The sequence below is a fragment of the Grampus griseus genome, assembly GCF_964374135.1.
Source record: "Grampus griseus genome assembly, chromosome: X".
Classification (NCBI taxonomy): domain Eukaryota; kingdom Metazoa; phylum Chordata; class Mammalia; order Artiodactyla; family Delphinidae; genus Grampus; species Grampus griseus.
Genome location: NC_138999.1, coordinates 61,450,144 through 61,461,721, shown reverse-complemented (window position 1 = coordinate 61,461,721; position 11,578 = coordinate 61,450,144). Strand labels below are relative to the sequence as shown.

General features: G+C 37.7%; 1 protein-coding gene across 4 annotated transcripts in view; it reads left to right on the top strand.

The window, feature by feature from the left end:
* Positions 1-11,578, top strand: part of PHKA1 (phosphorylase kinase regulatory subunit alpha 1) — a 130,984-nt gene that overhangs the window by 19,959 nt on the left and 99,447 nt on the right. For all 4 annotated transcript variants that reach the window (XM_082681284.1, XM_082681285.1, XM_082681283.1 and 1 more), the window contains exon 6: positions 2,585-2,665. In XM_082681284.1, coding sequence (XP_082537410.1) covers positions 2,585-2,665 — 81 coding nt within the window. The remainder of the gene's footprint in view (positions 1-2,584; positions 2,666-11,578) is intronic.

Below are 11,578 nucleotides of genomic sequence, written 5' to 3'. Positions count from 1 at the left end.
CTTTTGACTCAAAGATTTGATATTAAAAGTAATTTAAGGTAAATACCAAAATAAATATAGGTGTGTGTGCATGTGTGTGCACGCACATGCATGTGTGCACATGGGTATTTCCAAGTTCTGTTCAATGAGAGGGCCTAGAAGCCTGACACCACAGTGGCAATGGGGACCAGCGTCCAAGTCTTGAATGTAACTATCATTCTCTAATAAAAGAAACCAGGATTCCTTGTAGAATTGGTTGATTCCAGGGCTGGGGCAGGGAAAATACGAGATGAGACTGTATTTGGGTATCTTATAGTGACAAAAAGTGAGGAAGTGTTCAGAAAAATGGAGCATGTCAAAAGGGCACAGGAGCCAACCTAGAAGAACTCCCAGTGGCCAGAGCTGGAACAATTTGAGCAAAATAAATAATGATAACATTTTATTACAACCCAGAGAATAACCTAAATATCTATAAGTTCATACTGATGTAAATAAATAGCTGAGTAAATAAATGAGGGAGAAAGGATAACTCTTCCTTAGAGAAGAATTGCAGTTAATGAGTGTAGAGGTAATGAAGGAACTAGAAAATCACCATTGAAATCACCACTGTAATAACTGTCACCGGCACAATTCACTGATGGATGCTAAATTAGTGGGTGGATGTTTGAGGAGAAACAAGATATTTGCACAATCGTAAAGTATCTCTCTGAAGATAATTATTAATTACAGGCACACCTCATTTCACTGTGCTTCCTTCGCTCTATTGCACTTCACAGTTAATTGTGTTTTTTTACAAATTGAAGGTTTGTGATAACCCTATGTCAAGCAAGTCTATTGGTGCGATTTTTCCAACAGCATTTGCTCATTTCATGTCTCTGTGTCACATTCTGGTAATTCTTGCAGTGTGTCAAACCCTCTGCCAGCAAAGAGATTATGACTTGCTGAAGTCTCAGATAATGGTTAGCATTTTTTAGCAACAAGGTATTTTTAAATTAAGGTATGTGCATTGTTTTTTAGACATGATACTATTGCACACTTAATAGACTATAGTATAGTGTAAACATAACTTTTATATGCACTGGGAAAGCAAAAAAATCATGTGACTTGCTTTATTGCAGTATTCACTTTATTGCTGTGGTCTGGAACTGAACCCACAATATCTCTGAGGTATGCTTGTAAGTAGTATAGTAATACAATAGTATAATAGAAAAATAGTAACAGTAGAATGGAGAAACTCTGCAGACACCACCTTAACCAAGTCATTAAGGTTAACATCACCAGTAATGACATCAACATCGTATACCTCTGATACGATGTGCTAAGAAGGAGCATAATGTTTGTAGTATTCTAGTATTCTTGCCAAAAATGCATAACCTCAATCTAATCAAGAGAAGACATCAAGCAAACCCAAACTGAGGGAAATCTATAAAATACATGACCACTAATCTTCAGGAAGTGTCAAGGTCATGAAAGATAAGGCTTGAGAAACTAACTGATTGGAAGAGACTTAAGGAGGCATGACAAATGCAGCATGGTATTCTGGATTGGATCCTGGAATGCATAGAAAGGTCGGACTGCCATGGCAGTCCAGTGGTTAAGACCTCACCTTCCAATGCAGGGGGTGCGGGTTCGATCCCTGGTCGGGGCGCTAAGATCCCACGTGCCTTGCGGCCAAAAAACCAAAACATAAAACAGAAGCAATATTGTAGCAAATTCAATAAAGACTTTAAAAATGGTCCACATCAAAAAAAATCTTTAAAAAAAAGGCTATTAGTGGGGGAAAAAACGGTGAAATCCTAGTAAAGTCCATAATTTGGTTACTAGTATTTTACTAATATAAATTTCTTCACTTTGACAATTGTACTGTGGTTATGTCAGGTATTAACATTAGGGGAAGCTGAGTGAAAGGTGTATGGGAACTCACTGCTATTTTTGCAACTTCTCTGTAAATCTAAAGTTATTTGGAAATGAAAGGTTTTTAAAAAGTAATTTTAAATGTTATCTTTGTATTATCGAGGGGCCGTATAGAACTATGGTTAAGAATGTAGGCTTTGGAGCACTTAGACTCTAATCCTAGCTCTGTTATTCATTAGCTATGTGACCTTGGGTGAGTCACTTGACCTCTCTTTGTACCTCAGTTTCATCATCTATAAAATGTAAAGATTAAGGAAGAAACTGTAATAGTGTAAAGTGCATAGGTAAGTGCATGGTACATTGTCAGTGCCAATAGAGAGTAAAATTAGACTGGATGTTTATGATAAAATATTTGGATGATGTTTAGGCTCTGTCTCCTAGACCCCCTAGGTGTCTGCTTTGATGAAAAATTTTGAGAGGCACCTCTTTAGATGAACTAAGGTACAGTTCTTAGTCCTGATCAACTGTCAAGATATCTTCTAACTTCTTGGAGGCCCCAGTAGAATTTAAAACTACTGGGAGAATAGCTACAGGGGGAACCCAACTCATTGGCCTCTCCTTAATAAGCATTGTGGGCAAGCGTATGTATGGCGAGTTAGCTAATACTTGTGCCTTTTATTCAAGGTTTGTATATCTAGTAAGTGTTTAGTAGTGATGATTTGATAATGGTGTGTTGGTTATTTTATGCCAGGACTTCGGGATATGGGAACGTGGAGATAAGACCAACCAAGGAATCTCAGAATTGAATGCCAGTTCAGTTGGAATGGCAAAGGTAATTTTCCTTGCTTTGTTTTTACCAAGTGTGGGATAAGGAATTCTGGTACACCTTTGCCATAGATAAAGCCTTAACATGAATGTGGACCATCATCAAATTAATTGGTCTTTTAAACCATAGGCAGTATTCAGAGTCTCCAGTATAACTATGGACATATAGGTGAAGACTTCTTTCATAAGTTCCAGATTTTTATGTACAACTGCTTTTGTAGCATATCTCTATTTACATATCATATAAAGACCTTAGAAAACATATCTTAAACTAAACTCATCATCTCTATCACTACAAAAGCAAACAAAAGGAGGCTTTTTTTCCTTCCAAACACTAGTTGACAAAGCTTGATATCAGGGAACCATCTCTCAATCCTCCACCCCCCTCACTCTCCTGCATCCCCTATATTGTTATCTTCATCATCATTATTGTGTTCCACTTGCCTTCATCTCTTCCTTCCCACTGCTACTGCCTTAATTTCAGCTTTCATCTATGGAAACAGCAAGAAGGCATAAAATAGGATAGTAGGAATAGGATCAAACATATTCATTATAATGATAAATACACATGGCTTGATTTGTTTCCCCTACCTAAAGGCAAAGGCACAGAGTGATTTAAACAACGAAGAAAGGAAATCCAGTCTATACCTATACCACCTCTAAGAGCTCTAAGACGACAAATTGCTACAGAAAGATTAAAAACAGAAGGATGGACAAAGTGTGGCCAAAATAAGCAAAAAAGAGTACGGGTGACTACGTAAATTCAAATGAAGTAGAATTCAAAGCAAAAAGTATTACATGGAACAAAAGAGGACAAAGAGGGTCCAGATAGAAGGCACAGCCTACAATGAGAAAGTCTGGCCTGGAATGTAGTTTCAATTAATACAGAGCAAAATGTATTAGAAATACAAGGCAAAATAGAAACAGTTATAAAGGGACAATTTAACAAAAGCCACTGCTAGGCTATGACAGATAAAATAAACCAAAAATAAGTTCATAGAAAATTTAAACTATATAATTAATGTGGTTGAATTAATTAATATAGAACTTTGTCCCTACAAAATATATATTCCCTAGGTAACCATTTTCTTTTTTATGTATTTTAATTACCAAAGTGATACAGATATTGAGCTTATTTTTAAAAACTAAACCCTACTCTATTTACCTCTATGTAACCTGAATTTTTAAATTCAACAATCTCACATTTCACTGAACAACATAACCAAACATCCTCTTTCATACAGGTAATCTAATTCATTCTTTTCAATATTTAATAATTACTTTGTTGATGATAATGCTTTAGTGTGGATCCTTGTACATATATCCTGGTGAACTTGCACAAATAGTTTTGTAGGATAGATTCCTAAAAGTGAAAACATTGGGTTAAGGGATATACACTTTATTTATTTATTAATTATTTATTTTGGGCTGCATTAGGTCTTTGTTGCTGTGCGTGGCCTTTCTCTAGTTGCGGCAAGCGGGGGCTACTCTTCGTTGTGGTGCGTGGGCTTCTCCTTGTGGCGGCTTCTCTTGCTGCGGAGCACGGGATCCAGGCACGCAGGCTTCAGTAGTTGTGACGTGTGGGCTCAGTAGTTGTGGCACACGGGCTCTAGAGCGCAGGCTCAGTAGTTGTGGAGCACGGGCTCAGTTGCTCCGTGGCATGTGGGATCCTCCCGGACCAGGGATCGAACCCGAGCCCCCTGCATTGGCAGGCAGACTCCTATCCACTGCACCACCAGCGAAGTCCCTGCTTTCTCTTTCTATTTACACATACACATTATTGTTTTTGAACCAGTTGAGAGTAAATTGCAGACATGATGCCTCATGTCTCCTAAATAGTTCAGAGTGAATTTCCTCAAAGACTGTCCCATAACCATGGTACAATCATCAAAATCAGGAAATGAACACTGGCATTATACTACAACTTAATCCAAAGACCCCATTCAAATTTCTTTAATTGTCCCAATAATATCATTTATAGCAAAACACAAAAACAAACAAGAAAACCCTTATGATCCAGGATCCAATCCAGGATAACATGTTATGTTTAGTTGTAATGTCTCTTTGGGCTTCCTTAACCTGATAATACTTTAGACTTTACTCACCTTTTATGACCTTGGCATTTTTAAAGATTGTTTTATAGAACGTCCTTCAATTTGATTTTGTGTGATATTTCCTCATGATTTGTTTCAAGCTATGCATTTTTGGAAAGAATACCACAGAGGTAAGATGTGTCCTCAGGACATAATCAGGAAGTACAAGATGTGGATTTGTCCCATTACTCTTCATGTTAAGTTTGATGGCTTCATTAAGGTGGTATCTGCCATATTTCTCTGCTGTAAATTTGCTTTTTTTCCGCCTCGTAGTTGATAAGTATTTTGTGCCTGGATGATATCTGTTTAACCCATTAGGTCTCAGTTTAGACATTTCTCCAGGGAAGCTTTCCAGAACTACCTGCTATCCCAAAGACTAAGTCAGTTCTGCCTCACAATTGAGGAACTACAAATAACTAATAAATACATGAAAGAATATTCAACCTTATTAGCAAATTAATGCAACAGAATCACCATTTTTCTATCAAATTAGGGAAAATTTCTAAAATAATACCTGGTTTGCATTAAAGAAGGTTGTATCATACACTGCTGGTGATAGTTATATTGGTACAACTTGCATGAAAGGGAATTTAGCATTATGTCCTAAAAATTGTTTATATCCTTACTTCAGGGAATTAGTGCTTAGAAAATAACTTATTCTACTCTGTTTTTATGAGTTTGACTTTTTTAGGTTCCACATATAAGTTATATAATACAATATTTGTCTTCCTCTACCTGCTTATCGCACTTAGCATAATGCCCCCAAGGTACATCCATATTTTTGCAAATGGTAGGTTTTCCTTCTTTCTTTTTTTCTTTATTCTTTTTGAATTTTATTTATTTTTTTATACCGCAGGTGCTTATTAGTTATCCATTTTATACATATTAGTGAATATATGTCAATCCCAATCTCCCAATTCATCACACCACCACACCACCCCCCACCACTTTCCCCCCTTGGTGTCCATACTTTTCTTCTCTACATCTGTGTCTCTATTTCTGCCCCGCAGACTGGTTCATCTGTACCATTTTTCTAGATTCCACATATATGTGTTAATAAAAAAAATTGTTTTTCTCTTTCTGACATACATCACTCTGAATGACAGTCTCTAGATCCATCCACGTCTCTACAAATGACCCAATTTCATTCCTTTTTATGGCTGAGTAATATTCCATTGTATATATGTACCACAACTTCTTTATCCATTCATCTGTCGATGGGCATTTAGGTTGCTTCCATGACCTGACTATTGTAAATAGTGCCGCAGTGAACATTGGGGAGCATGTGTCTTTTTGAATTATGGTTTCTCTGGGTATATGCCCAGTAGTGGGATTGCTGGATCATATGGTAATTCTATTTTTAGTTTTTTAAGAAACCTCCATACTGTTCTCCATAGTGGCTGTATCAATTTATATTCCCACCAGCAGTGCAAGAGGGTTCCCGTTTCACCACACCCTCTCCAGCATTTGTTGTTTGCAGATTTTCTGATGATGCCCATTCTAACTGGTGTGAGGTGATACCTCATTGTAGGGTTGATTTGCATTCCTCTAATAATTAGTGATGTTGAGCAGCTTTTCATGTGCTTCTTGGCCATCTGTATATCTTCTTTGGAGAAATGTCTATTTAGGTCTTCTGCCCATTTTTGGATTCAGTTGTTTGTTTGTGTAATATTGAGCTGCATGAGCTGTTTATATATTTGAAGATTAATCCTTTGTCCGTTGTTTCATTTGCAAATATTTTCTCCCATTTTGAGGGTTGTCTTTTCGTCTTGTTTATGGTTTCCTTTGCTGCGCAAAAGCTTTGAAGTTTCATTAGGTCCCATTTGTTTATTTTTGTTTTTATTTCCATTACTCTAGGAGGTGGGTCAAAAAAGACCTTGCTGTGATTTAGGTCAAAGAGTGTTCTTCCTATGTGTTCCTCTAAGAGTTTTATAGTGTCTAGTCTTACATTTAGGTATCTAATCCATTTGAATTTATTTTTGTGTATGGTGTTAGGGAGTGTTCTAATTTCATTCTTTTACATGTAGCTGTCCAGTTTTACCAGCACCACTTATTGAAGAGACTGTCTTTTCTCCATTGTATATTCTTGCCTCCTTTGCCATAGATTAGTTGACCATAGGTGGGTGGGTTTATCTCTGGGCTTTTTTTCTTGTTCCATTGATCTGTGTTTCTGTTTTTGGCCAGTGCCATATTGTCTTCGTTACTGTAGTTTTCTAGTATAGTCTGAAGTCAGGGAGTCTGATTCCTCCAGCTTCGTTTTTTTCCCTCAAGACTGCTTTGGCTATTCTGGGTCTTTTGGGTCTCCATACAAATTTTAAGATTTTTTGTTCTAGTTCTGTAAAAAATGCCATTGGTAATTTGAGAGGGATTGCATTGAATCTGTAGATTGCTTTGGTAATATAGTCATTTTCACAATATTGATTCCTCCAATCAAAAAACATGGTGTATCTCTCCATCTATTTGTATCATGTTTAATTTCTTTCATCAGTGTCTTATAGTTTTCTGCATAGAGATCTTTTGTCTCCCTAGGTTGGTTTCTTCCTAGGTATTTTATTCTTTTTGTTGCAGTGGTAAATGGGAGTGTTTCCTTAATTTCTCTTTCAGATTTTTCATCATTAGCATATAGGAATGCCAGAGATTTCTGTGCATTAATTTTGTATCCTGCAACTTTACCAAATTCATTGATTACATCTAGTAGTTTTCTGGTGGCATCTTTAGGTTTCTCTATGTATAGTACCATGTCATCTGCAAACAGTGACAGTTTTACTTCTTCTTTTCCAATTTGTATTCCTTTTATTTCTTTTTCTTCTCTGACTGCCGTGGCTAGGACTTCCACAACTATGTTGAATAAGAATGGTGAGAGTGGTCATCCTTGTCTTGTTCCTGTCTTAGAGGAAATGCTTTCACTTTTTCACCATTGAGAATGATGTTTGCTGTGGGTTTGTCGTATATGTCCTTAATTAAGTTGAGGTAGGTTCCCTTTATGCCCACTTTCTGGAGAGTTTTTATCATAAACGGGTGTTGAATTTTGTCAAAAGCTTTTTCTGCATCAGTTTAGATGATCGTATGATTTTTATTCTTCAACTTGTTAATATGGTGTTTTCATATATTGAAGAATCCTTGCATCCCTGGGATAAACTCCACTTGATCATGGTGTATGATCCTTTTATTGTGTTGTTGGATTCTGTTTGCTAGTATTTTGTTGAGGATTTTTGCATCTATATTCATCAGTGATATTGGTTTATAATTTTCTGTTTTTGTAGTATCTTTGTCTGGTTTTGGTATCAGGGTGATGGTGGCCTCATAGAATGAGTTTGGGAGTGTTACTTCCTCTGCAATTTTTTGGAAGAGTTTCAGAAACATGGGTGTTAGCTCTTCTCTAAATGTTTGATAGAATTCACCTGTGAAGCCTTCTCATCCTGGACTTTTGTTTGTTGGAAGATTTTTAATCACAATTTCATTACTTGTGACTTGTCTGTTCATATTTTCTATTTCTTCCTTGTTCAGTCTTTGAAGGTTGTACCTTTCTATGAATTTGTCCATTTCTTCCAAGTTGTCCATTTTATTGGCATAGAGTTGCTTGTAATAGTCTCTTAGGATGCTTTGTATTTCTGCGGTGTCTGTTGTAACTTCTTTTTCATTTCTACTTTTATGGATTTGAGGCCTCTCCCTCTTTTTCTTGATGAGTTTGGCTAATGGTTTATCAGTTTTGTTTATCGTCTCAAAGAACCAGCTTTTAGTTTTATTGATCCTTGCTATTGTTTTCATTGTTTCTGTTTCATTTATTTCTGCTCTGATCTTAATGATTTCTTTCCTTCTCCTAACTTGGGGCTTTGTTTGTTCTTCTTTCTCTAGTTCCTTTAGGTGTAAGGTTAGATTTTTTATTTGAGTTGTTTCTTGTTTCTTGTGGTAGGCTTGTATAGCTATCAACTTCCCTCTTAGAACTGCTTTTGGTACACCCCATAGGTTTTGGATCGTCGTGTTTTCATTGTAATTTGTCTCTAGTTTTTTTTTTATTTCCTCTTTGAGTTTTTCAGTGATCTCTTGGTTATTTAGTAATGTATTGTTTAGCCTCCCTGTGTTTGTGTTTTTTACGTTTTTTCCCCTGTAGTTGATTTCTAATCTCATAGTGTTGTGTTCAGAAAAGATGCTTGATATGGTTTCAATTTTCTTAAATTTACTGAGGCTTGATTTGTGACCCAAGATGTGATCTATCCTGGAGAATGTTCCATGTGCACTTGAGAAGAAAGTGTAATCTGCAGTTTTTGGATGGAAAGTCCTATAAATATCAATTAAGTACCTCTGGTCTATTGTGTCATTTAAAGCTTGTGTTTCCTTATTAATTTTCTGTTTGGATAATCTGTCCATTGGTGTAAGTGAGGTGTTAAAGTCCCCCACTATTACTGTGTTAGTATTGATTTCCTCTTTTATAGCTGTTAGCAGTTGCCTTATGTATTGAAGTGCTCCTATGTTGGGTGCATATATATTCACAATTGTTATATCTTCTTCTTGGATTGATCCCTTGAACATTGTGTAGTGTCCTTCCTTGTCTCTTGTAACATTCATTATTTTAAAGTCTATTTTATCTGATATGAGTATTGCTACTCCATCTTCCTTTTGGTTTCTTTTTGTATGGAATATCTTTTTCCATCCCCTCACTTTCAATCTGTATGTGTCCGTAGGTCTGAAGTGGGTCTCTTGTAGACAACATATATATGGGTCTTGTCTTTGTATCCATTCAGCAAGCCTGTGTCTTTTGGTTGGAGCATTTAATCCATTCACATTTAAGGTAATTATCGATATGTATGTTCCTATTACCATTTTCTTAATTGTTATGGGTTTGTTTCTATGGGTCCTTTTCTTCTCTTGTGTTTCCCACTTGGAGAAGTTCCTTTAGAATTTGTTGTGTAGCTGGTTTGGTGGTGCTGAATTCTCTTAGCTTTTGCTTGTTTGTAAAGCTTTTGATTTCTCCTTCAAAACTGAATGTGATCCTTGCCAGGTAGAGTAATCTTGGTTGTAGGTTCTTCCCTTTCATCACTTTAAATTTATCATGCCACTCCTTTCTGGCTTGTAATGTTTCTGCTGAGAAATCAGCTGTTAACCTTATGGGAGTTCCCTTGTATTTTTTTTGTAGTTTTTCCCTTGTTGTTTTCAGTAGTTTTTCTTTTTAATTTTTGTCACTTTGTTTACTGTGTGTCGCGGTGTGTTTCTCTTTGGGTTTATCCTGTATGGGACTCTCTGTGCTTCCTGGACTTGTGTGGCTATTTCCCTTCCCATGTTAGGGAAGTTTTCAACTATACTCTCTTCAAATATTTTCTTGGGTCCTTTCTCTCTCTCTTCTCCTTCTGGGACCCCTATCATGTGAATATTGTTGTGTTTAATGTTGTCCCCGAGGTCTCTTAGGCTGTCTTCGTTTCTTTTCATTCTTTTTTCTTTATTCTGTTCTGCAGCAGTGAATTCCACCATTCTGTCTTCCAGGTCACTTACCTGTTTTTCTGCCTCAGGTACTCTGCTGATTCCTTTTAGTGTATTTTTCATTTCAGTTACTGTATTGTTTGTCTCTGTTTGTTTGTTCTTTAATTCTTCAAGGTGTTTGTTCTTTATTTCTACCAGGTGTTTGTTAAACATTTCTTGCATCTTCTCGATCTTTGCCTCCATTCTTTTTCCAGGGTCTTGGATCATCTTCACTATCATTATTCTGAATTCATTTTCTGGAAGGTTGCCTATCTCCACTTCATTTAGTTGTTTTTCTGGGGTGTTATCTTGTTCCTTCATCTGGTACAAAATCCTCTGCCTTTTCATTTTGTCTGTCTTTCTGTGAACGTGGTTTTTGTTCCACAGGCTGCAGGATTATAGTTCTTCTTGCTTCTGCTGTCTGCCCTCTGGTGGATGAGGCTATCTAAGAGGCTTGTGCAGGCTTCCTGATTGGAGAGACTGGTGATTGGTAGAGCTGGGTGTTGCTCTGGAGGGCAGAGCTCAGTAAAACTTTAATCAGCTTTTCTGCTGATGGGTGGTGCTACGTTCCCTCCCTGTTTGTTGTTTGGCCTGAGGCGACCCAACACTGGAGCCTACCTGGCTTTTTGGTCGGGCTAATGGCAGACTCTGGGAGGGCTCATGCCAAGGAGTACTTCCCAGAACTTCTGCTGCCAGTGTCCTCCCCGGAGTGAGCCACAGCCCCCCACCCCCGCTCCCGCCTCTGCAGGAGACCTTCCAACACTAGCAGGTATGTCTGGTTCAGTCTCCTATGGGGTCACTGCTCCTTCCCCTGGGTTCTAATACACACACTACTTTGTGTGTGCCCTCCAAGAGTGGAGTCTCTATTTCCTCCAGTTCTGTCAAAGTCCTGCAATCAAATCCCACTAGCCTTCAAAGTCTGATTCTCTAGGAATTCCTCCTCCTGTTGCCAGACCTCCAGGATGGGAAGCCTGACATGTGGCTCAGAACCTTCACTCCAGTGGGTGGACTTCTGTGGTATAAGTGTTCTCCAGTTTGTGAGTCACCCACCCAGCAATTATGGGATTTGATTTTATTGTGATTGCGCCCCTCCTACCATCTCACTGTGGCTTCTCCTTTGTCTTTGGATGTGGGGTATCTTTTTTGGTGAGTTCCAGTGTCTTCCTGTCGATGATTGTTCAGCAGTTAGTTGTGATTCTGGTGCTCTCACAAGAGGGAGTGAGCGCACGTTCTTCTACTCTACCATCTTGAACCAGTCTCCTCCTTGTTTCTTATGGCTGAATGATATTCCATTATACACACATACAAACACACACACACGCACACATACATACACACACAGATGCAGGTATGCACACACATACCCCACATCT